The 25457-nt window shown below is 40.7% G+C and overlaps 3 protein-coding genes across 3 annotated transcripts; 1 reads left to right on the plus strand and 2 right to left on the minus strand.

The window, feature by feature from the left end:
- Positions 1-666: 666 nt before the first annotated feature.
- Positions 667-3680, plus strand: LOC125557252. The gene is made up of 2 exons (XM_048719626.1): positions 667-1469; positions 1702-3680. The coding sequence occupies exons 1-2, from the start codon at positions 1073-1075 to the stop codon at positions 3261-3263; spliced, it is 1959 nt and encodes a 652-aa protein (XP_048575583.1). The 5' UTR covers positions 667-1072; the 3' UTR covers positions 3264-3680.
- A 1254-nt stretch (positions 3681-4934) lies between these two features.
- On the minus strand, positions 4935-9204 carry LOC125557253. Its single transcript, XM_048719627.1, has 3 exons — positions 6200-9204; positions 5969-6067; positions 4935-5506 (listed from the first exon to the last, which is right to left on the minus strand). Exons 1-3 carry the CDS (start codon positions 6425-6427, stop codon positions 5342-5344), a joined length of 492 nt encoding a protein of 163 aa, XP_048575584.1. The 5' UTR covers positions 6428-9204; the 3' UTR covers positions 4935-5341.
- A 289-nt stretch (positions 9205-9493) lies between these two features.
- Positions 9494-18078, minus strand: LOC5508435 (mitochondrial dicarboxylate carrier). Its single transcript, XM_001628993.3, has 13 exons — positions 17854-18078; positions 16274-16393; positions 15289-15355; positions 14340-14384; positions 14049-14097; positions 13467-13508; positions 13322-13365; positions 12083-12153; positions 11840-11883; positions 11563-11611; positions 11235-11315; positions 10632-10688; positions 9494-9820 (listed from the first exon to the last, which is right to left on the minus strand). Exons 1-13 carry the CDS (start codon positions 17983-17985, stop codon positions 9722-9724), a joined length of 900 nt encoding a protein of 299 aa, XP_001629043.2. The 5' UTR covers positions 17986-18078; the 3' UTR covers positions 9494-9721.
- Positions 18079-25457: the final 7379 nt, after the last annotated feature.

The following is a 25457-nucleotide window of genomic DNA, read 5'->3' on the forward strand; positions in this document are numbered from 1 at the left end:
CCAACCATGTAACAACAAAACTCAGTTCTCAAGCACAGGTACAACAGTTGTTTGGCGGGCGGGACGACGTCAAATTCCTCCCCTAACTCTTTGGATGCACTCGTCAAGAGCAGTCGAGTTCTGTTAACCACAAGTTCTTTTGGTACTTTTACATCTTTTACATGACTTTGGCATGATTTTTATGTTCTTATATTGTAGTGTAGCTTGCCTTGCTGCGCACGCGGGATGGTACACCTAGTCTCCCATGCTTAGCTCAGAGTTGTTGCGGGCACGGGATTGCTCATTCCCTCCTGCATTTCCCCTCGAGGATAAGTCTAGGTTTCGGACTCCGCTTCTGGACTAGGATAGCGCGCCTCTACCACGAGTGCGTAGGTTGTTACTGCACCCGGTAAGGGGGCAGAGTATGCTGAGGTTATCCCTTATCCCGGACTCGCAGGTTGTTGCGGCGCAGGTGGAGATGGGAAGCCTCGCCCGCTTCCCAGGATGCTTCCCGTAGGGGATACCGCGCACGAGGGTGGTTGGGATATTAATATTTAAAAAATGCTCCTAGGGTGTTTCATGCAGTGTGATTTCGGCCGCTTTGCTGTCCTCCCAGGCGGGGCATTGCCGCGCACGTACGCACGTTGTTACTGCGCCCGCAGGATGTTAAGCTTCTCTTAAGGCGGGGGTCTACCTGAAACTCACTACAGACATCAAAAAAAATTTTTTTCGATAAATATCATATTCGGCTATTCCTTTATCAATTCAATGTTGTCTTACAACTGTCCTGACTCTTTTTCGATAAGCCCGAGCGCTTTTAAAAAGTTGTGTCAAGTTTGAAGATCACGTTGCCATGGCAACGATTACTGTTTCTTTTGAATTCGGCGCATTTTTTCTACTCCAATGGGGCCCAATCGCCATACAAACCTCCTCAAATCTCTCTTGAAACAACTGTCCAGCGGTTGACAGCAAAATACACAACTATTATGGGATATATATGTGCAAAATCCAGCAAAACTTCTAAACTTATCGAACCGCGATCCTCAAAGCTATATACAACTCATATCAACTCTTTAAAAGACCTTGAAAAATAATGGTCGGAGAAAAAGACTCATCCACGTACCGAAAGAAAAGAAAACGCGTGTTTTACGGCAAGCAAAAACAGGAGCTGAACCGCTCAGACAGAGATGAAAGCTCTCAAACAACTCGTGGCCTCGTCGAAGAACCAGGACCCTCACACTCTCGATCGGCAGATTATACTCCAGATCACAGTGAACAAGCTCCAGCAAGTGCTTCTAGAAAGAAGCTTAGCGACCATGGCTACAATGAAAGCTTTGACGGAGAGTTTTCTTCGGACGATCAAAGCCTTTCAAAATTTGACTCAGACCACGAGGAGGTATCTGGTGATGATGCTGAAGCCTGCGAATATCGAGTCGTGGACTTGGGATGCCTCTCTTCATATCTTTCCGATGTTCATAGATGCGAAGAAGGTGAGTATTTTGAAAAATAACATCATATTGTTTTCGCTGATAAGCTCAATATAGTGATTTAGTTTATATGATTGGTCTCAGATTTGGAAATTACTATATACACAGAATACGTGACCTTATGATTTCTTGAACTCAGCGGGACTGTAAGACTCATATTATAAGTAACAATTATTCTGTTTGAATCAATGGCTGATTCATTAGCTAGCGATTCTAAGTGTTTGTTTTATTGCAGGTAAACTTGAAATAAAAGAAACTACTTCAGCAAGGGCAGGGCTGAAATCCTCTTTCGAGGTTAAGTGCAGTTCCTGTCATGAAACTGAAACTCTGACAACATCAAGTCAAATCCACCAAAGAGGCAAGTCTTTCGATGTCAACCGGCGAGTAGTGTACCACTCCCTGGAAAGTGGAAATGGATATGAGGCACTTGCTTCATTTTGCAGAGTCATGAATATGCCATGCGTTAGCAAAGCAGCATATTACAAACAATTGGACATAATTGTCAATGCTCAGGAAGAGGAGGGAAGACGTGAAATGTGTTCGGCCGCAAAAAGACTGCGTCAGAAGCTGATAGGAGATGATGGCAAGGAGTTTGAGCTTCTTGACGTGGCTGTCAGTTTTGATGGAACCTGGGCCAAGAGAGGCTTCACATCACTCACTGGAGTGGTTTTTGCTATTTCTATAGACACTGGAGAGGTCCTAGACTACCATGTCCTCTCCAAACAATGCCAGACATGTACCATAAACAGAGGCAAAATTTCTGATGATGGAGAGTTTGAGGATTGGAGACTAGAACATGTGGCTTCAGGTGCATGTGACATAAACTTTGTTGGAAGTTCTCCTGCCATGGAGGCAGAGGGTGCTGTTGTGCTCTGGAGTAGATCCATAGAACGCCACCACATGAGGTACAAGTGGATGATTTGCGATGGGGACAGTAAATCACACAACTCTGTCCAAGACATCTACGATGAATGTAGGGTGGAAAAATTAGACTGTGTGGGGCACGTGCAAAAAAGGATGGGAAAGCGGTTGCTCCAGTTGAAGAGTAGGAGAAAAGGGAAGCTAGATGATGGCCATACGATTGGTGGCCGTGGCCGCCTCACAGAGGCCAAGATAAAAAAACTCCAAAAGGAGTATGGTCTGGCAATTCGCCAGAACACCGTGCAAGATACTAATCCCACAGAAAGAGACATTGATGTGGCAGTATATGCGATGAAAAAGAATATAATCGCATCTCTACACCACAATATTGGGATGCCGGATCTTAAAAAACAGCATCAATACTGCCCAAAAGGGGCAAATTCCTGGTGTAAGTTCCAACAGGACGAAGCCACCGGTACCTCCAGTTACGACTCAGCAGACTGCTTACCTGAGGTTTTTCTAGAGGTACTGCGGCCAGTATACATGAGCTTGAGTGAGACTGATTTACTGAAGAGATGTGTTCGTGGAAAGACACAGAACCCTAACGAATGTATTAATTCGTTGGTTTGGGCCCGATGCCCAAAACACAAGCACCATGGCCCAAAGGTGGTGCGATTTGCAGCAGCATCTGCTGTCTGCCATTTTCATGGGGGGGCTGCTAGTAGGGAGAAAGTGATGGAGAGTCTTTTGATTCCTGCTGGCAGCCATACAAAGCAGGGATCCCTTCTTAAGGACAAAAAGCGGGTGCAGAAAGCAGACAGGCAAGTGTCTGAAAAGGCAAAGAAGAAAAGACAGGCCACCCAGATGCGCAGAGTACGCAGGGAGGAGGCTCTAAGGAGTGCTGAGGGTGTTACTTACGAGTCTGGAGCCTTTTAGCTAAAATATTTTCAAGAACATTGCTTATATGATAAGAAACAGCGTTTTTGTGATTATTGTCGACTTTAAAGGCATTTTCCCGAATTTTTGCTTTTCGGGCTTCAAGAAAAGATATCTCTTCAAGAATTTGTTCAATTGACCTCAAACTTTCAGCATTGATAGATATAACTGAGGTGATTAAAATGAGATGAGGGATTTCCTCTTTAATTTTTTAAAAGAAAGTTATGGACTGATGAAGTCAATTTTCCTATTATGCAAATTTAAATGACTTCTATTGGCTTATTTTTTGGAATTCCAAAATTTCCTCAACTCATTTTAATTATTAGTGTTCTAGCAATAGTACAATGAAGAAAAATCGAAATTCCATTCAATCTGCAAGGAGTTATTTTTTCTTAAATAAAAACTCTCCTTACTCAGCATGTGTCTTTTTGAAAGCCTGGTATCAAATTACATTGTCATATTTCACGGAATAAAATATAAAATCAGAATCGTCATCTCATAACCTTTCCAATGATATATGGTTTGCTATAGTTATGATGAAAACTTTGACAGTTGTGATTTTTTTTGCAACACCACTCAATTTGCTATGAGTTCAGGTAGACCCCCGCCTTAAGCGGGGTGTTTCGCGGGGTTGTTACTGCGCATGCGGGATGGTGAGATTCGCCTTTCTCCCAGGATTCTTCGCCCAGGGTTGTCGCTGCGCATGCGACTTTGTTCGGCCCGGTCTCCGCCCAGGATGCGTCGCGCAGGGTTATTACTGCGCATACGGGATGGTTAGGTTAGCCTTTGTCACAGGTGGGCTATTCGCACAGGGTATTCAAGAAGAGTGTTTACTGCATGACACATACAGGTTGGTACGAGATCTGCTCCCAGGGGGGTCTGCACGGGGCTGGATCTACGCCCGATCGGTGCTAAGGTTCACCGCCATTCCCCGAGCGATTCGACACCGAGTCCACACTTCACCCAGGTTCACCAACTCCCAGAGCACTTCTATCTTCAAGGATCCGCTGAGCTCGCGACAGGGGCCAGTTTGACCCCCCCCCTCTGTTTTACAGCCCACTTGCTGTAGTAGCTTTGGTAGTTGACGAGTGACTCTTTGTTGTAGCTGTGCTCGCACCAGTCCCATCGGTGACGCCTCTAAAGCCCGACAGGTTCGCTGCACAGTTGATTAAGTAATGCTCCGTGTAAGAACTACGGTGAATCGATAGGTCCTGCGGCAATAGGGGTTCGTTATCTTTTTAACTAATCTAATTAATATTGCTATGCTTATTGGTTCAAGACGCTCTGCCCGCCAAATTTGAACTTTGGAGTCACATTTCTCTGAAATAAGTGCTCTTGCACTCATATTCATTAGGGGGCTTAGGTTCGAAGTAAGAAAGCTTTCAACCTTTGCATTTTTGTTAAAATCGTATGTTCGGAGCATGGAGAAATCCCTTTCGGATATCTGCTAATAACTTTTTATACTTCACTTATTACAATTTTGCGCTTTGTCTCTTGCCAAAGCAAACATTCCGCTGGCTAAACGTGTGAAAATACGGTCTCACATTTCCAAAAGCCTGTTAGTGTGGTAGAATTTAGCTTTCCAAAGAAAGTCACTTTTTCTTTCAAAGATTTTTGACAACGATTTTCATGTTAAGATTGACAACTAAAACGATTCACGCATTTAAATAGAGTTACCAATTTTGCTTTATTCGATCCTCAATACAACTATTATCGCATACAAGCCACAGCAATAAAGTTTACTGGAATTCACAGTAGTAGCAGTCCTCTAGTTATTATTTTATCGACACAGACAGAACGCACAATATTTTCTTAAAACAAGCCGCAAGCAAGGTTTGTTCCATAAGCTCATTGATGAATTCGAGAGTGTCCAGCTTATAATCGGGGTCTCCGTCTTCGATACATAGTAGGCCATGAGGACTCACGGAAAATTTCTGCGAAGAAATTGTAATTCTTCTGGCTCCAGACGGGCTGCATTTATATTCACTATTTCTTTCAGCTTTTTGCATCCGCATAAGCATTCCACTGCTCTTACTGACAATTGCGGGTTATTGCTGATATTTATATTTTACAATTTTCTAAAAAAATATCTTCGCTTCACCAAACGCCGTATCTTCTACTTCAATGCATCGTTTTATGTCCTTTAGTTCTATGTCCCTTAGTTTAGTTGATGCTTTCATGAGTCGTACAGCATCAACTGATGACGGCAAAATTTGCCCTAGTGCAGAGGTTTCCTCAATGTCCTGTAAAAAAAGTACACACAAACTTAAGATTCCTTCTCAACTTCATTTCTTGAATATCAGAACAAAAATACAAGGCAACTACAGTCAACTTCCTCAGAAGCAGACACGTCAGGAACTAAAAACAGTGTTACAAGGGCTGTCAGCTAATGAAAATGAAGAAAGACATTGTTGCTTACAATTCTTTCACTTAGACGGGAGTTTGCTGTACCTCAATTTCAGGGTGTCAAACCCCAGGATGTTTCGCTACATTCAAGGAATACATTCGGGCTTGTTGGTATTTACATTTCACCCAGCTTATAAATCAGGCTCACATAACTTATATTTACATATTCACATCGTAAACTCAAATGACAACTTCCCGTAATAAAACTCTTTTAGTAAAATAGAACGAGTAAAATATTTCGTTCCCTTCTGAACCAATTATTTGTCTCTCAAGTACTTATTGACCTATGAAAATTTTACCTGGAATGGTTCTAACGCGGCTTCAGCGGCGGCGCTGGTCTCAGAGGTTTCCGGTTGGAAAAACACGCTGGAACTTGAGGCAGTTTCATCTCTACAGCTCTGCAATTTTGATTTTCGAAATAAATAACAAATTGAAAAGGAGGATCAAGACTGGTCAAGACAGTACAGAAACAGCAGAATCTATACGGCAAGCGACAGAACATTGACTTTGAGAAAGATCATTTTTCTTACCTCGTGTGAAGTTTTCATGCGTTGGTTTCCAAGCTCCAAATCGACTCGCTGTCGACAGTACATACAAATGCTTCTAGACCAGCCCTTTTTGCCTTTGTCATCTAGCTCCAAGAAAACTTTCTCTACTCTGTTCGCCTTTCTCAGGGACCTCTGTTCCACATCTGAAGGCTTACTGCCACACCAAGCCTCGTGGTTTGGGCAGCAACATGCCTGCCTTTTGAACACCATGACAAGCTTTTCTAACTTCTCGGACAAAGTTTGCAAGCAAACAGAACTCAGAAGCGTTTCTTTAAAGTATATACAATAGATTTTCAAACTATTTTCGAAGAGATCATGAATAGCGAGAGACTTGTCTTAATATATCGAGGAGGAAGCATGTAGAATTCAAAATGGCGACGTGAGCGCTATGTCGGAAATCTAACTTCCGAACATACGATTCGGACAAAACTCGGGGATAAGTTGTAACAATGCAACCTTTGTTTTATTCTTAATTTAAATGTTTGTCAATCAATGGATAAGATACGGAAAACACCCGAAGATGTATTTTAGCCAATCAGAGGGCAGGATTTTACTGAAGTTTTATAGCTACTTCTGCGCATGCGTTGCCGCAGGGTACCGTAGTTCTTACACGAACCATTACTTAAACATCCCGATCAACACCTGGTGGCATATATACGCCATGGCTATAGAGTGGGATTTGACGGGTCTTCAGCACTCCAGTCGAGCAAAAAGAATAAGCAATCTGCACAGGAGCACCCTTCGGTAGTTGACAATTATCTGGCTAACGAGGTTTCGCTGGATAGAGTGGCTGGGCCCTTACCTACACATCAGCAATACAAGTCGACGATATCATTCGCATGGTAGACAAAATCGGTTTGGGGGCTTTAATCGCAAAATTCGGCGTCATGTCGGCGTACCGCAACGTCCCAGTCCACCCCTTCGATTGCTATCTACATTTTCAATACAGTGGCCTCTATGGTGGAGTGGATTCTGGTAAACAATCACCAGGTGCATGACATTATGCACTACCTCGACGACCTTATTTTGGCGGGCCCACCCGACTCTCAGCGGTGTGCGCGAGATCTGTCAGTGGCGCTACAGGTCTGCACCAATCTTGGCCTACCCTTGCGCCCGGACAGGTGTGATGGCCCCTCCTCGACACTCAAGAAATCGAAATAGATTGAGTCAACCGCGTAGCCCGGTTACCAGCAAGTTGGTGGCAACAGGTCTTGGAATCTTGGAACGGTATCAGCTTCTGGCTTTATCCTGGTTTAGAAGCGACTACCACGGTATTCGTCACCTCTAACGTAGCAGGCTCTTTAGGCTAAGGAGCTTACTGTGGATCGGAGTGGTTTAATGGGCTATGGTTCGCCTCTCAGACCTCGCAGTTAGTAGCTTACAAGGAGCTCTTTCCTATCATTATCGCAGCGCGTGTATTGGGAAACGGTTGGGGACATGTCTTTTTCAGGTCCGACAATGAAGCCGTGGTTCACATCGTTAACTCTAGGACAAGGTTCCGTGCATCATGAAATTGCTGCGTAGGCTGCTCATGTGGGCTGCGAGATGTGGTTTTTCCTTCGCTGCAGCCCATGTTCCAGGGATTGAAAAATCCCTAGCTGACGCTCTGTCTCGTTTTAATTGACAGGAATTTCTGCGCTTGGCGCCTTGGGCTCGTCTATTCCCTACTCCCATCCCGTGGCTTCTGGCGGATATCGCTCACCCTTTAGAAACAAGGTACTGACGGTTCATCCCCGAGGGACTCGCCCCGTCCACTCTAAGTCGTATGCTACAGGTCAGCGAAAGTTTCTCAACTTTTGCGAGCAATTAGGAAAGCTCAACCTCGGGTCGCCATGTCCGGCAGATGAGTGGACGCTTTGCTTGTTTGCGTTCTTTCTTGCGGATTTTGTTTAGCCGTCGTCAATCAAGGTTTACTTGTCTGAAATTCGTGCTATGCACATTGAACAAGGGTTCCAGGACACTCTTGCGGGCTGTTTACGACTCGAGGGAGTATTGAGGGGCATCAAAAGGTTTCGCGGTGTGAATCCCCCCTCCCGGTTACCGGTTACCGATGAGGTCACGAATATTATCCACTACCACCTGGACCTCGGGCTTCCAGACCACCTAATATTTTGGGCTGCCTGCTACCTCGCCTACTTTGGCTTTCTGAGAGCATCTGAGTTTACGGTAGACTCGTTGAAAAGATTCTCGTCACAGAAACACCTTCAGCCTCACGACATTACCCTTGATTCCGTTGCGGCTTCTAAGTACTTACGTGTCAACATCAAAGCCTCTAAGACTGACCCCTTTCGCGAAGGGACCTTCATCTATTTTGGTAAAGCCAGCCCTCCTCTGTGTGCGGTTGAGGTCATCCTAGCTTACTTGCACTTGAGAGGAGGTACACCGGGCCCTCTCTTTTTGTTGCAGTCGGGTCAGCCCTTGTCTTAGCCTATCCTGACGTCTTGGTTGCGACAGATTATGCGAGCAGCAGGTTTCGCCGGTGATTACTCCAGCCACAGCTTCCGTATTGGCGCCGCCACCGTGACGGCTAGGAATGGGCTCTCAGATCATCTGATTCAATCTCTTGGTCAACTGACGCGTATAAGGGCTACATCCGTACCCCCGTAGAGACGTTAGCAGCCGCTTCTGTTCGTTTGGTTCAATAAAATATATCTCCTGTTCATTCTGTGGTTAGTGCTTGGTTTTGTTGGGGTCCGGAGGTTCCATGGTAGCCGAGCCACAATCCCTACTTTTTAAGCACCTGGTTGGCGAGAAGCTGTGGCCCGATTTCCATGGTTCCCTGGGTAGCGCTTGGTCGGGCGACCAGTACGCGCAGTGATACCTAACCCCAACTTATCTGAAGATGAATTTTTAACGAAGTTAAACCGAGTCACGGTCGCGCGCCTTGGGGCCGAATTGCTGGCCCCTGGTCAGGAGAAGGACCACCCCGCCCTTTCTTGCACTGACAGCGTTTCGAGTGAGCAAACAATGCTAACCTATGATCCACGCGCTTTTCAGTCCCCACCCACCCTCCCAAAGCCTTTGGTAAGTATATTCCACTGAGAAATCAGTGTGACGGGTATCCCCTGTGGCGGGGAGCTGTGGCCCGGTTGCCATGGTTCCCTGGGTAGCGATTTGTCGGGCGACCAGTACGCGCTCCGATACCTAACCTCAACTTATCTGACGATGAGTGTGACTCTGTTGCTAGACGATTGGCTATGCAAAATGATCTTATCAAATTCGCTTGGTCCTTGCGATACTAATATTTTGGATGAAAAGTCCTTAACAAAAGAAAAAGCCATAGTATTTTTTTTATTCTTTTAAAGAATAACTATACTTATTGTTACCGATCAGAATAATATGATGAGGCTTTTTTACCACAAATAACTCTTCACTTTTACAAAATTTACATTCATTTCTTACCTTATGAAAACAGCTTTCTAGTAGGTGAAGCTCTACTTTATAAATGAAAATATCTTTTAAGTGCCTATATGGGATAATATTTAAGCTACCAAAACATTTTTTTTATTTCTCTTTGTAGGGGAACAATAGCCGTAACTGCTCGAGGAAAATCCAAGTTAAGATGGTCTGTGGTCCCAGGCGAACCCATGCGGGAATAAACCCCTGAAAACAAGAAACACAATCAAATATACGCGTAGTACACTTTTTTTGTTTCGTATTAATCTTTTATAACAACGTTCAGCCTGAGATCTCACCTAATTCTAAGCCCCATGCTAAGCAGACTTTTTATGCTCTTTGAGATGTGAAATCAAATTAAGTTATTTTCAAACAACAATAATATTATCAAACACTTCCATTGACATTCCTTCATATTAGATGTGCAAAAAAAATACGTAAATAGAAATACCGATTCCCGTATAGAAAATAAAAGTTTTGATTACAGTCGGGCTCAGATGGGCACTTCAGCATTTCTTTGGTTGTGTTCGGCTGGAAAAGTTCGTGTCAATCAAATTGTACGTTTCTCGCATTTTTTTTTTTTTTTTTTGTGGTCCAAAAATTGCTTACATCACCAAACAATCAATGTGATCCCGCTAGCGCGCGTCCGTAATAAAAGGAACCTATAGCCATTGTAAGAAATTGTCTTCTCTCTCTATCTGGAATTGCGCGTTTTCCAGGTTTTTCCGTCATGTCCGCCACGGCGCATATTTTATTTTTCATGATCCATGCGAGGCGCTTCATAGAAGTCTAACAACACGTGTGAGGCGCGGCGCTTATTGGAGGGAGGCGCTTTTTTATTTTACCTCTAAGACGAGGCGCTTTTTTATTTTACCTCTAAGACGAGGCGCTTATTCGGGGAAGGCGCATATTTGAAAAATTGCAACCAAACATAATTTTCTATTGAAACTTCTTCACATTTAGAACATAATCTTTTATATTTTTTTATGTGGACATCTACAGTACTGGTTAAACGTACCTTATAAAAACCCATCGGTCCAAGTTTCGCGGTGTACATGACACAATGGAACACCGACTGTAAAAAGAACATCAAATAATCCACTACTAATATACCAGGGGCGGGTCCAGAAGTTCCAAAAAAGGGGGGCGAAGCAAGGGTTTCAAGAAAGGGGGGACGGATTCATTGTTCTTCCGTGGATTTCCTTATACTTCCTTGTTATTCTTAAGCCAGATATATGAAAATATGGGGGGCTGGGCCCTCTCGGCCCACGCATAGATTCATTGTCATCGTCAGCTAGTTGTTGTTGTTGTTTTCATTATCGCTGTCGTTTTTGCTGCTGCTGTTATTATTAATCATAAGATAGTGTGGTTTTGCTGTTGTTATCACCCTAATTGCCATATAGTCGTTTATGATGTTGTTGTTATTGATGATGGTGCAGTGGTTGTTGTTATCACCCTAATTGTCAACTAGTCGTTGATGTTGTTGTTATTGATGATGGTGCAGTTGTAGTTGTTGTTATTACCCTAATTGTCAACTAGTCGTTGATGTTGTTGTTATTGATGATGGTGCAGTTGTAGTTGTTTTCGTTGCAGTGTTGTTGTTGTTGTTGTTGTTGTTTACCTTGTACTGTCCTGGGCGGGCCTCCATAATTCTTGTTTTCATCACGTCAAATGGTTGGGTAATACCAGTTGCAATGGTTCCCTGGAAAACAGAACATCATATGAGAAAAGGACCACTTGCACGGATAACGGGTGATAAGAAAACAGTCAAACCCATGTGGAATTACCAAACAATACAGGTTTATTAAATGCCCCATTTATTGCATATGGGTGATGTAAAAAGAAAGATTTTACACGTGTTCGTTACGCACTCTCATTATTTTTACAGGTACAAGCGTGGAAATCAAATCTGCTTGGCAAATAATTATAAGGCAAAGTAGAATACTCACTGCTATGAAACTGGCAGTGAAGTGTGTGACCATGTTGTCCTTGAAGAAGCTAAAGAAGGAGAATAAAATTTCATCCAACTTTTAATGAGATTTTATATACTGTAACTATTATTTAAATTTCATAATACGTTTAATTTTAAAAAGAGGATTGGTCACATACCTGATGTAACCAGAAACCAAAAACAGATGGGAGACAAAAAGGACACTCTCAAAGTTCAACAGCTGCCCCTACCCTTGCATTATAAATAATATACAAACATTCTAATGTTCTTCTTACCCTGTGGAAAGCAGTATCTGTTTGGCTTGATCATAGCATGCAACCTAAGAAAAAAAAAGAAAGTATTGAGTAAAGTAGGGGTTCTAATTAAACAATAGGTGTATTGTGGAATATTGTAAGAGAGTGTGTTGTTCTTGATGCCATCACTGTCTTTATGGCGTAAGTTCCCTATTCACGCCTTTCTCTTGCAGTAGTCCCTTAGTATACTCTAAATAGATGCCTTGATTGCAAACTGTATTCTACCTGAGCAACTGTGATGAGTAAAGCCCTTGTTGATGTCATGGTTACACCTTTGAACCAAGTTGGAACACCCTCTGTTGATGGAAAATAATAACAATCAATAATCATCTGTATGTAAAACAATCATCTGTAATAATAATTTATAATATTCATTTTACTTGAATTTGTTGATACAGATACAGTACACGAAATATCAAGAGATAAAAGGTAACACAACAAATAAAGGTCAAAATCAAAAATTGTTGAGAAGATAATACTGTAATTTACATCTGCTAGCCCGTAGCCAAGGGGGTTAGGAAGAACCCCCCACTTGATTGGAAGGTTCGCCACTACCAGGTAGGACGAGCTACCTTGGAGAAAATGGTCCGATTTATGGGTAAACATCCCCCCCCCCCCGTTCAAAGTCCTAGCTACGCGCCTAATCTCTAGAAGGATATGTTAAGACCAGTAGTAGTATCGAGGATAAAAGAACATGATACTTATAAGGTTAAAATTATCATGTCATTTTGTTTAATCAGGGCTGATAACAAGGTTTCACTTCTCAGCCATCATTTTTTTTTGTTGGACGATTTTTCATTCACAGGAAAATACAGTATCATCAGCTCAGGCATGTACCCAGGATTGGCTGAGGGGGGAGCGCAGTTATAGGTATCTTATGGAAAAAGCATAGTATTTTAACCAATTTTTTGGCCACCAAAAGGGAGGGGGTACGCATGCACCCTACACACCCCTTGTGGTATGCACCTGTAGCTTTCGGTTGAAGGCGGGTATTCGTACCAAAGCACCTGGGGTGGGTGGGTGGTGGTGGGGGGGGGGGGGGGGGGTTGTTAGGTGGATAGATAATCTGGAAGGGAGGAAAATGTGGAACATATATGATGGCGTGGAATGGCAAGAATGGGGATGACAAAAACAAATATATAGAGTTACAAAATGGAAAGGTCGGATATTTCTTAGAGCTCTTCGAAATGTAAAGCAACCTTACATGTATTCTAGCACAAGGTTTATCATCAGGAGGTGAGACCAGGTACTAGTCAAATGCGAAGGGGAGGAATAAAACTGGGAGCCGAGGGATGCTAGGGGGTGGGAGGAAAGATGGAGAAGGTCTAGTGAGAAAGGAGTTCGCATTTTAGACGCGTTTTAAAGTGAATTATTGGCTAGCCAATTCACCTTACCCTATTTCATAAGTACTGTACAATAGTACAGTAATTGCTGAAGATAACATCTAATTCTGTGGGCACTTACCATATTTAGCAGTTTGGTAGAGCCCATCAAAAACATGTTTATAGCTAGAAAACACATATGAATGCATTTCAATAAATTTTAGAAGACCAGATTACAGTTTACAATATCAATAATTCTCAATCTCTATATTCATAAAATAAATTACTTTCTCCTTTGATCAAGTGGAAGTTTTACATCATTTTGCATCCTGAAAAAGGAGAAAGAACAAATATTTTAGCAAATATCTATAATAAGCATAATCAGGAAATGACAAAAAAACAGGACACGACGCAATTTCACACATCTAATAAGGCAGAAAATTTTTTCTTAGTTCACACTGAGTATAGAGAACAAAATATGAAGTGCGACTTTTTTTTAAAATTGATAGGGCTTTTTGTAAAGTGTTATTGAAATCTGAGCTTTTTGTCCCTGAGCTGATAGCGCAAGGATGATCAAGGAAAACTTATCTTAAAAAGTCAAAATCTGTGTACTGTATGTGTGCACTTCGGTCTCACGCTATTTGTGTTTTAAAAATCAGTCTGTGATGCAAGGAACTGATGGCTATTGTAAGAAATTGTGTCTTCACTCTTTATTTCATATTGCACATGTTGCACATTTACCAGGTTTTTCGGTCATGTCCATAAGCCATATTCCCACAAAATCAGGACTTTTTTATTGGGATGTTTAGAGTAGGTCAAAGGTTTTGGCTTTACACATTAAAAAAATAACTTATGAAATAATTAATTACCTGACATTCACCATATCAGCTGGGTTTCCCAAGATACCCCCAAGAAAACCTGAAACATAGATAAAGAATAGTGTGAGGAAATAGGTAAATTATTGGAGAAAGAATAAAGAATGGACCACAGATAAAAAGAATGTGGGGGGAAAAGTAAATTATTGGACAGAGAATATTAAGATAGGTATCAATAAAGCTGTTAAAAAAAGATGGTCCTTTAATTAGAAATGACACTTTTTGGCAGCAAAAAATGGGGGCGGGTGTTGAGAAGCTACTGTACCCTGACAGTATATTATGTACCTGATGCAGCAGCAAGGGATATCTTTTGGCAAAAAGGTAGCGGCTCTGTCAAGAGAAAATAAAATTCAGCATAAGAAAAACAAACAATACCACAATCGCTCTAATAAGCCCCTCCTTCGATTAGGTGCTTGCACACAAAAAATGTCAATTTTTAAAAAGGAATAAGTGGCTCTTCCAAACCCAAACATGGTGCAAAATAGAATTCAATGGTCCCCTCACCACCTCATCTAGGACATGAAAAATTGAAGCTTCATGGGAAACAAAATAAAAACCTTGCTTGAGTGTTATAGTTCCAAATGTGATGCATATACACCTATTTCAAAATAAGTTGTCAGCGCAAATGACAAATGGCAGTGCAACTATCCAAAAGGGACTCCTCATATTTCACTGAAAGCAGGAAAAGGTGAATAACTTGTGCAATTAGTTTACTTACTCTTTACTCTAAGGGGTAATAGGGGACTTGCGCTAAAAGATCATGTGACTGTTTGGGTGGCAAACTAGCGTGCGCTCAGGCTTTTAGCATCAAAATAACAGCAACAAAAAGCATTGTATTCAGTGCTTATGAAAAAATCCAGAATTTATTTCTTTAGAAAGGGTTTTCATTTAAAGGTTGTATTTTTTCGTCGTTTTCTGGTGTGATGGGCGCAGTCATTATTGTGATTATTTTGGTTTGAATTTGCCAACCAAAAAGGTCACGTGATCTCTTAGCGTAAGTCCCCTATTATACCAACAATCTGTGATTCATTGAAATAGGATGTATAGAATGTGGCTTTATATTTTGTGCAGTTGATAAATTTTAGCATTTCCTTACAGCTTTCCCTAAAGTTTCTGTTTTTTAACCAAGTTTCTTGTTTTCATCTTCCTATATTTTTAAAGAGTTACTTTCCAGACCTTCCTAAAAATGTCCCTTTTAAACAATTACAAAAATTTGGATCTTCTTTACACCTACCAGTTCCTTTTCTTAGCATGCCGGACCAGATCTCATACAATCCATAACGTGTTGTTGAATATGTCAGCTAGGATTATAATGAAGAGTGTTAGCAAAAGAAAATAACTAATTAGTCATGCCATTTGATGGGTAGAAGTATTCCCTGGGCAGGGGCTCTCCAAAAAAAAAAATAAGGTAGTGATCATCACATCTTCTAAGGGCATAAAATTTCGACCAACTGCCCTCCCTTAGGGGATGTTGAAGGTTGTTTCTAATTTTGCTCTCTCTAAGGGTATAAAACTTGATCAACTGCTATTCTTATGGGGTGTTAACTTTTTTTTTTCAATTCTGTTCCCTCTTAGTGTATAAAATTCAACCAATTGCTATTCCTATGGGGGTGTTAAACATTTTTTTTTTGGATTCTCCTATCTCTTAGGTTTAAAAATTCCTTCTACCAAACCCAGTTTGTTATCTCTTAAGGGTGATAATTTCTGTTGACCACGCCCAAAGTGCCATCCCTAGGCTGATTTTGAAAACAAACACCCCCATCTGTTATTTTATCAGAGTCCTCCCCACCCCTACCGGGAAGTAGTCCTATCATGTTATATCCAAGACCAGTGGTTGTGCTTTCTCATTAAGCTGTGGCTCTATCAAGAAACATAGAAAGAGACTTAGAAGCTCTTTAAGCTCTTTAAGCTCTTTTTTTTCTGTTCTACTAAAAATTTAGAAGCCATGACACCCCATCAAAAAAATTCCAAACACTACAAAAAAATGTATTCCAATGTAACAAGCTTAACTCTACAAAAGTCAGAGTCCTGTTTCTCTACTTTAAAATAATTAACTTAATAGGTGATTAAGTTAATTAATGAATTCATATGGTAAAGCTAATAAGGTTCTGACAAATCTCCCTACCACAGCTACCTCATATAAATCTTTGAATAGAGGAGATGGGGTTATACGGAAGAAGAAGAAGAAGAAAAAGAAGAGAAAAAGATGACCACCATACCTGTCTCAAGACAGATGCCGTCAGTCCATTGTACAGAGCTGTCACACCTTGCGTTCGGACAACATGTACAGCCATAGTGCTCAAGCCAGATGTCACTTGCTGTTGCGTTTGAAGATGCACCTGGGGATATACACACTGAGGTCAAAACAGCAGTTCTTACAATAATTATATGCTCAGTATTGACATAGTAGGGAGAGTTGAATTTTGAAATGATCATGCAATCTGACCAGTCACATCATAAAGTTTTCATCATATATAAAGTGTACACGTAAGGATATTTTTTTTGGGGGGGGATGTATAATTTATATTCTTCAACCAGAAGAGAACCACTTTTTGTACATAGAGTAAAATCTTTAAAGGCCATGAAGACCATCAAAAATGGGTATAATATGGGGTAGAAAGGTTAGGGGGTTAAAGCTGTCACATGTTTACATCTGGTCGATTATGTAACAACCTCCTATGATTTTTAACGGAAAACGCGAAAAATATTTCAAAATATTGAAAGCAGTGTGTTTATTGGAAGTTTCTTTGAGGATGTGATTGATAATTTAGAACTGATGGCCTGTTATATATCTCAGATTTTAATAGATTCTTTTGTCTTTTAACTCTTGAGGTTTCCGTCGGAGCTCCGAAAACTGGTGACAATGCGGCTTTAAAGAACAACTATAAATAAGATGAATTCCTTGATGGGGTGTAACAAGTTCAGTATGAGACTCAGAGGTACGTCAGCACCATTACTTTGAAATTTATAATAGTGACATTGATGATAGGTATATTGACAGTCACACCAATTATATTTTGTCTCCTTTGGCTCAGCTGACAATTATACATTGATACTGAATATTTTTTATACTATACTAGCTATAATGTTTGTTTGTTACTTCATTGACTGGCTCTGTATAGTTTATACAGTAATTTATTGTACAAAATTGTTATTTACGGGGATTACAATTTTGGCATATATATCGCATGAGATTGTTCAATCTCAATTACACGTTTTCATGTTCATGCATATTTCATAGGTTTAGCATGAGCTCCAACTGTTTGCTCCCTACGCCGTCGTAAACGGTTAAAATGTCAGAAGCACGTAACTGCAAGCTGCCTCATCAAAGACTGTAACAGTAAAAAAGCGAAAGTTTGCGACAGCATCCGCGAAACTCGATGGAATTGCAGTCACTCTTTGAGATAAGAAATCATCACGAAGGTCGATTATATATTACTTGTTTACTCACGCACAGATAAAAACACACAAATAAAAACAAAAATAGTGCAGCTAAACGATTTGCTTTTTTGTAATGAGGGGCAAGAGCGCAAAAGATTAGCTTGCAATGCATCAGGAACAGTTTTAACGAACGTGGGAGGAATTTTATTTTGATTCTTTACACAACACAAAACAACAGAATCAAATATTCCAAATAAAAGACTACTAAGCACTACGGGTAAGGCGTTTAATCAATGCTTATAGATTCAATTAATTGCAAATTTTACATATAATGCTTATATAGAGTATATTTGGTTTGTAAAATAGCTACATCATCAAGACGAAGTTTTGGTGTTGTCTTTTTGAGTCGTGAACAAACCTTGAGAAGATCTAAAGGATGCGTACAACAAGCCGCCATAGCCGAGGCACATCCACCCAAATACCATCTTTGCTTCTTCACCACAACCTTAACCCTTCCTGACGAGCTTTTCTCCTCGCAAACAGCCGGCATTTTGGTAACAAAAGGTGATCTGCCGGTTTGATCGCTCGTTCTACAACTTTCGCGATGACATGTTCCACACGACGAGGAGAGGATTGCGTGACAAATTGCGTGGTCACAAAGCCACCAATAGAAATACCTTGTAACGTCACACAGTTAAAAGCTCAAAAGTGACGTGGCTCAAATCGTACCAAATATTTTGACATCAGACAAAACTATACCTATACTGGAGCAGCGGTCGTTTGTGAGGGGCGGGGGGAAGTATTTTTTTAATTCGGAAACATTATTCCGTTACTGTTACTCTCTCTTTTTTTTTTTAGAACATTTTTTATAAGACGCCCAGCATGAGATTTCACCAAATTTTAAGAACATGCCGAGGCTCAGATAGCAGAAATATATTCTTTAAGTCCTGATGCATTCTAAAATGCAGAATCAAATGCAGTAACAACCTTATTGCTATTGATCATTAGTGTAATACTCTTGATAATTCATTGGGTATTATGTATAATATACACTAAAATTGTATTTCTTTGGATAAAAGCTGAGTCATTCTGACCCTGTGACCATGCGTGACAAAACGGCACAGGAGGAATGTCACGCTTCGTGGCTACACTTTTTTTTATAGAACCAAAAATAAGAACGGCTCAGTCTGAACTGAAAATTATACGTCTTTATAAAAAAAGAGTGTATAACCATAAAGCCAGGAAGGGATAGCAGATAAAGGCTACCCTTTGCTCACCTCTCGAATTTTCTCGATAAAGGAGCCTTTATTGCCTGATAGAAGCATTTGTACAGGAGGTTTAGTACCCTACATGCTAAAAGCCAGGTTGATACATTAGGTCGGGTAGGAAGGCGCGATAAGTTTTCAGCCCCCCCCCCCCCCTCCCCCTTTCCCGCCGCCGGCAATCGTTTGTGGTGACTCTTATCCTGAATAAAAATATCCAGATTATAAAAAAACATATCTGAAATATATTGTATCAAACACAGTGTCTAAAGATTGAGTGCCTTCACAAAAAATCTTTAAAAATATATAATGGTTCCGGCCATGATTTGAACCTAGTATGTTGAAAATATGGTTAAAATGGTTAATATGGTTAAATATAGTCAGCGGCGCCCGAAATGGTCTGTGTATTTGTTGAATTTGAACAGCTCCAGCTTTGCCCGCGGCCAGCATGTGGCCTTACAGCATGGCCCCTTATCCGTACTCACTGGTTCTGAGTTTGGTCAGCCAAATTTTCAACCTGTTCTGTGCTAGCCGTTATCACTGACGTTACCCTGACGCCTATTTCCCAGCTTAGGTGTCCACCGCTGACGGTATACGGTAGCTTCGTCAATTGGGAAGACCCAACCGAAGCAGCATCTACCCGAAGACAAATGGAAACTTCTCGGTGAGCTGGGAATTCGGAAACCATTTCGCTCAAAGAGATACGGCCGTCACCCTAAACTGGTTGACGATACAACTCAACTGAACGAAAATACATCTACGCCAAAAAATCCCAGATTGAATGCGGTCGTTCCCACTACTATCATGGCTAATGTCAGATCACTGGCCCCAAAGATGGATGAATTTTATTCAGTTGATGACCATGTAAAACCTGCATTCTCTTGTTTAACTGAGACTTGGCTGAAGAATTCAATTCCTGACTCGGCCGTCGGTCTTCCTAATAGTGGAAGAAAATGGTGCAGCATCGTTCAAATTTGTGGAACATTTTTTTAAATTTGGCACATAGATATAGAATCTCGCACTGAGCAATTCTGGATACGGACCCATCCCCAAAAATGTATACTTACAGTTTTATAGAGGTGGAATTAATTTCCCTAAAAACCTGAATAACATCAATACTTTTCATGTTACGATTACAAAACTTAACCCAGTGATGGATATTAACATAAACTACAGTTTAACGAAAAAATAAACCACGCCCCCTTGATACTTACAGTTTTAGGGGTGAATAATGTTTTTTTCTTTTAATCAGCATTAAAACCAATACTATTTATTGTACAACTTTCAAATTCCACATAATTGTAATACTTGTTACAAAACTTCATTCGAGATATGGACCTACGCCCAGATGTGAGTACTTACAGTTATATTAGAGATGATACGAAAGAGGCATATTGCTTAGAGTGCCCTTCAATATATACTGAGAGCTAAGAATCCATATACTAACTTATAATGGTATATTGCAAGATATTCCCAACCGTATAGCCACGCCCCTATTGTACTTACAATTATACTAGAGATGGCACGAAGGAGGTAATCGCATATATAGTTTGCCTTTCAATACGAGCTATGAGCTACAGATCCACATGCTTACTTATATTGGTATATTATCGGATATAATCAATTGCATTACCACGCCACTATGGTATTTACAGTTATACTAGATATGACGGGGATGGAGACATATTGTCGCTTTTCCACTTTTTTGTGCCTTCCTATACGCATTTCAAGCTAAAAATCAATATACTCGCCGATATTGGTATATTTCAGGGTGTAGTTAAATGTATAACCATGCCCTTATAGTACTTATAGCTCTTCTAGAGATGGCACGGATGGAGTTTATAGTAAGAACGTCCTCCCATTCGAACTGCACGTGACAATTGTACATACCAACACAGTTTCAAAAATGTTTGGTCTATCAAAATACAAACTACGTGCAGGGCATTGCCTATATGGCATTAACAGTTCTGGATGAGATGAAACAAATTGAATCTTTTTTAAAAAAGCTGGGAAGCTGAAATTAATTGACCGTTGCATTTAAAATAATCATTAAGTTCACCGCAACACCAATAATTAACGAAGAATAGGCAATATACTGAAGAATACTTTACTGGGGTGGGGTCCCATAAGCATGTGGGTTGTTCAACCCACATGCTCAACATTTGTTCCCGTGTCCACCGGAGAAGCACTGTTGATATAAATAAAAAATAAAAAAAACGTTTCAGTAAGCCGTTCAATTTTTTTAGTTTTCAGAACCCAATTAAATTCTTACCTGTCTCTGTTTCATTGCCACTCACAGTCACCACCACACCTGCACAGAGCAGTGCATTTAAGCCACGTATTGATGCATCTCCTTTTGCAACCCTTATCGGGCTGGCAGCCGCACTTTACCAGTTTGATACAGGTTGACATTGAAGGGAGCAGGCTCCAAAGAGGACGCCAGGTGCTATTGTCGGAGGATTCCCAGCCCCAATCGGCTGGAGAGGGCATAACAGGCTGCACCACGAGAGACTGCGCCCGGCAATAGCCAGCCTGGTATGCCGCTCTCTTGCAGTGCTGTAGAAGGGCGGCGAATGTGGGTGGGTTTTCGTCCCGCGGGATAAGCGGGATCTCCTCGCAACCATCTCCTTCCGGGCGTCGTTCACCGAGGAGAGCTGGCTTATCTTGGAGTAGAGGAGGACAACAAAGCATTCAAGGGTGCCGATGCTTGCCAGAACTGTTTCCTTGTTCGGAAGGTCCGATAAGGCAGTCAAAGCCGATGAGACCTCTGGGAACGCCTCCCAGACATTCCACGCACTCGTTTTACCTTTTCCACGAAAGAACGAGGTCTGGTCACATACATAAGTTTGAGTGAAGACATTATCAAAGGCAGTTCTGAATTAATTGATCTTGGAACAAGTCAAATAAAAAAAAATAATCGATGCACGTTCCTAATCAATAGTCTTGAAACAAATACGTCCTAGGCCCTAGAGCTTCAAAATAGCCAGTACTTTGCGAAAATACTAAAAAGTGATATTAACAGGTTTGATAATGAATAAGGAACGAAAAAAAAAAAACAGACGATTTTGATTTCGAAAAAGGTCTGTGTCTTTTTACAACTAGCACAAACAGTATGCATGCTTGGTGTTTCAACTTTTTACAATGAAATTATGCCTTTTTTTCTCATTTGATTTGTACTGGGAGTGGCTCTTGCTACCGTTATGACTGGCGGGTTGATAGTGCTCCATTTTTTAATATGCAGTGCTCCGATTACTCTCTCAACACCTCCCTCGCCATTTCTTCATTTCTTCATTTGATTTGTACTGGGAGTGGCTCTTGCTACCGTTATGACTGGCGGGTTGATAGTGCTCCATTTTTTAATATGCAGTGCTCCGATTACTCTCTCAACACCTCCCTCGCCATTTCTTCAACGTCGCAATTATTCACCACACTTGCACCAGGAGAAGTCCAATTCACAGCTAATGATAACAATTATCTCATTTCTGATAGCACTGTAAGTACACTTGTGACATCGTGGTATTATAAACGCAACAAGATCACTCCTGTCGAACAACAATTCTGTGCTTTTATTGATCATTATGCGAGTGCTATATGTATGGTATATATCACGCTTATGCTGTCTGTAGTATAATTGTAAGTGCTATATGGGCGTGGTTATACGCTCGACTATATCCTGCAATGTACCAATATAATGTGGATTTGTAGCTCGCAGTTCGTATTGAAAGGCACTCTATATAAGCGATATACCTCCTTCATGTAATATCTAGTGTAACTGTAAGTACAATAGGGGCGTGGCTATACGGTTGGGAATATCTTGCAATATACCATTATAAGTTAGTATATGGAATCTTAGCTCTTAGCGTTATCCTAAATTAATCCTTTTTATCTTCTATTGTCGAAACAAATAGCTTTCTGTAGCTCTCAAGGGTTGTTGACATTAGAATAGCAGTTTATGCACTTCCAGAAGGGTCAACTAAAACATTTAGAAGTGAAAAACAATGCAGATATTTCCATTTTAACATTTTCAAGTATAAAAAAGTTGGGTTATGTTATATCGAAAGTTGACCAAATATTTTTAAAGCAGATCGAAAAAGCTAAATGAACAATCTTTGAGAAATCAGATTTTTGCTCTGTGAGTTTTCATTTCACGTTGTCCTTCGAAACTCGAGGACGAGTTTTTTTTTCTATGGAGGAAGTGATGTTATGAGACTATTTGCTAATATCTCATAAATATGTGTTCTAGAAAGTTCTACTATGGTTCGCACCTGTTTTCAATATTGACCTTCGTCACCTTTTCACTGTTCATCCTGAATACTAAGTATGCACCTGATAGTCATACAGGTCACGCGCAGTGTGACAAAACTAGTTTAGCGTTTACTCAAGATAAACATCTAATTTCCAGATATGTCCAACAAGCCAAACGTATTCCTAAGCCTCATTATTCTATAGTATTTTATATGATTATTGTTTTTAGTCAATTAACTGTTATTCTAACACCGACGGATTCTCGCTTTAGTAATCATCATTTCTAAAATTGTACCTTTTCTTTAGATCAACATTAATTTGCAATTCTTGTATCACTTTCGTTAGAGCAGTCAAACCAGTATTTTGCTGAATTGTTAATTAGTCAGTATCAATAGGAGTTTACTATAAATCATATTGTACTTGTAATAACGACAGCTTGCTGCGGAAGCTATCGAGTAAGTTTTGTTGGCTTCGTGAAGACAATCCCTAGTCAAGGAAGAGGCCTAGTAAGGATTCCCTTCTATCTGCCTCACCTTCTGAGAATCGTCTGATCGTTGTCTCCTAGAACGAGCTCGAATACCTCCCTGCTCGCTAAGCGGGGTTGCTTTTACAATAAAATTGTTGGTGAGGAAACAGAAGCTACCTGGTAAGCGATCCCGGAGAAACCCCGGTTATTACACTTCGCTAATAAGATCGGTCCTAGAATATGCGGCCCCTGCTTGGGCGTCTGCTCCCATCTATCTGCAGGACGCGCTAGAGGGCATACAAAAAAGAGCTTTGAGATGTATCTATGCCGAATACGATCTTCCCTATCAGATTCTGCTGTGCCGCGCTGCAATTGCCACACTAGATGAGCGCCGTAAGCTTCTCTGCCAGAATTTTATATCTAAAGCTACATCCTCGGAACCCCTCTTTTTTACAATTTATCACCCCAAAAATCTGTGTATTACTTATACAGTATAGCATTAAATATCATGAAACCGTCATCATTTTTATTACCCTAAATGCACAAATGCTTGTGAATTTTTGCTTTGTTCTTTTTTAAGAAAACATATAAAATAATGATAGTAGCGATAGGTCTTTTCCTTCAGGCAAGAGGATCAGAGGAGAAGAATGGGGGTAACCTTTTTGCAAACGCCCAAATGACGCCTTACAATCGTAAGATCGGAATATCCGTCTGAGATGGGTCGTCCAGTTATTTGCATGCTCTTACGAAACGGCAAATGAAAAGAATGTCGTCTAATAGGCCGATAACTGACTAGTTTATTTAGCTTCCCTGCTCGAACTTGTTCTCATTTATTTTACTTGTAACAAATTATAGATCTCTATCATTTAGTATATACCTATGTAAAGAAACAGAATTATGAGCAAAATAAAGATGATTTGATTTTTTTTTATTTTGATTTTTTGGCGGTCGCTCCCCGATAAACGTCAAACTCCAACTGGGTAGAAGGCTACCCCTGAAATAGTGAGTAATTTCACCCCCTCTAAAGCCTCTACCTTCTTGGTGCCTCGTGCTTTACCTGTAATCTGTTACGTGCACTCGCGCCATCCATCTCGTAATCTAATTGGTCGACACATCATTAATTACGCGTTAGATCAGCCAATTAGCGCGCGTGTCTTGTCTTCACCGACATCTGTCATCGGGGTAAACCATTCTACCTCAATCGCTTCACGAGAGATGGCCTCCATTAGATCAACACTGACACTCTGATAGAGAATTAACCGCCATCTTCTTAAAAGTGCATGGATTCTAACGAAAAAAAGCCTAGGCTCGCATTAAATCCATATCTAAGGCTTAGCCAAATGTTTTAAGTATTAGTTGTTATTTCCGCTTTGCCTTAGGGAAAATGTTTTGCAAACTTTTGCAAAAATGGTTGTCCTTGGACTCGCTGCGAATCTCTACTCTAGCTTTCATCTGTTGAATATATAGACTCCTTAGTTTCTGGATTTCATCGATGTCCTCTAGAAAATGTTTACATTTTAATTCTTATTTCATGAGTTCATAAATGCCATGAAATACTTTTCAGCCTGAAAAACAAATTTCAACCACTCCCCCCACCCCCTTAAAATCATCATGGTCCCACTTGCGTTTCTAAGTGTATTACTAATTGGCCAAAGGACAGCCAATACTCCGCTGATTGCAACAATATGTATTTCTCGTTTGGGTTTCTATAACCAGCCTCAGTTAAAACTGTACTGTGCAATATTGAATCTAACCAAGGGACTAATAAGAATTTATGGGATTACTGTATGAAGGCTCAGACGAACACCGGAATTTCTCAGATGATTTATGGATTTATGAATCGTCTCGGAATGTAATCTTTGGTGCCAGTCTGGCTAGCGAACACGTGCTATTTGCGTTAAAATTTCTCCCAAGAAAGTATAAGCAGATCAAGTTAATTGATTTACAGCTCTGGTTCACGCCACAAGCGTTTCCTTGATCTAAATCGCTACGGAATTTGCTATCTTTGGGTCTTGCGCATCAAAAGACTTAAACAGAGATATGAATTAT

This window comes from Nematostella vectensis, chromosome 12 (genome assembly GCF_932526225.1).
Source record: "Nematostella vectensis chromosome 12, jaNemVect1.1, whole genome shotgun sequence".
Taxonomy (NCBI): Eukaryota; Metazoa; Cnidaria; class Anthozoa; order Actiniaria; family Edwardsiidae; genus Nematostella; species Nematostella vectensis.

What these genes read in the sequence shown, in the direction of transcription:
- LOC5508435 (XM_001628993.3), bottom strand. Translation starts at nt 17,985, where the DNA reads ATGCCGGCTGTTTGCGAGGAGAAAAGCTCGTCAGGAAGGGTTAAGGTT. An exon ending in ATCCCTTGCTGCTGCATCAG is followed by an intron (nt 14,098 to 14,339) that starts GTACATAATATA and finishes TCTATGTTTCAG; the next exon opens with GTTTTCTTGGGGGTATCTTG. An exon ending in CCACTTGATCAAAGGAGAAA is followed by an intron (nt 13,366 to 13,466) that starts GTAATTTATTTT and finishes TGTGTTTTCTAG; the next exon opens with CTATAAACATGTTTTTGATG.
- LOC125557253 (XM_048719627.1), bottom strand. Translation starts at nt 6,427, where the DNA reads ATGGTGTTCAAAAGGCAGGCATGTTGCTGCCCAAACCACGAGGCTTGG. An exon ending in GCATGAAAACTTCACACGAG is followed by an intron (nt 6,068 to 6,199) that starts GTAAGAAAAATG and finishes TCAAAATTGCAG; the next exon opens with AGCTGTAGAGATGAAACTGC. An exon ending in CCGCGTTAGAACCATTCCAG is followed by an intron (nt 5,507 to 5,968) that starts GTAAAATTTTCA and finishes CTTTTTTTACAG; the next exon opens with GACATTGAGGAAACCTCTGC.
- LOC125557252 (XM_048719626.1), top strand. Translation starts at nt 1,073, where the DNA reads ATGGTCGGAGAAAAAGACTCATCCACGTACCGAAAGAAAAGAAAACGC. An exon ending in TGTTCATAGATGCGAAGAAG is followed by an intron (nt 1,470 to 1,701) that starts GTGAGTATTTTG and finishes GTTTTATTGCAG; the next exon opens with GTAAACTTGAAATAAAAGAA.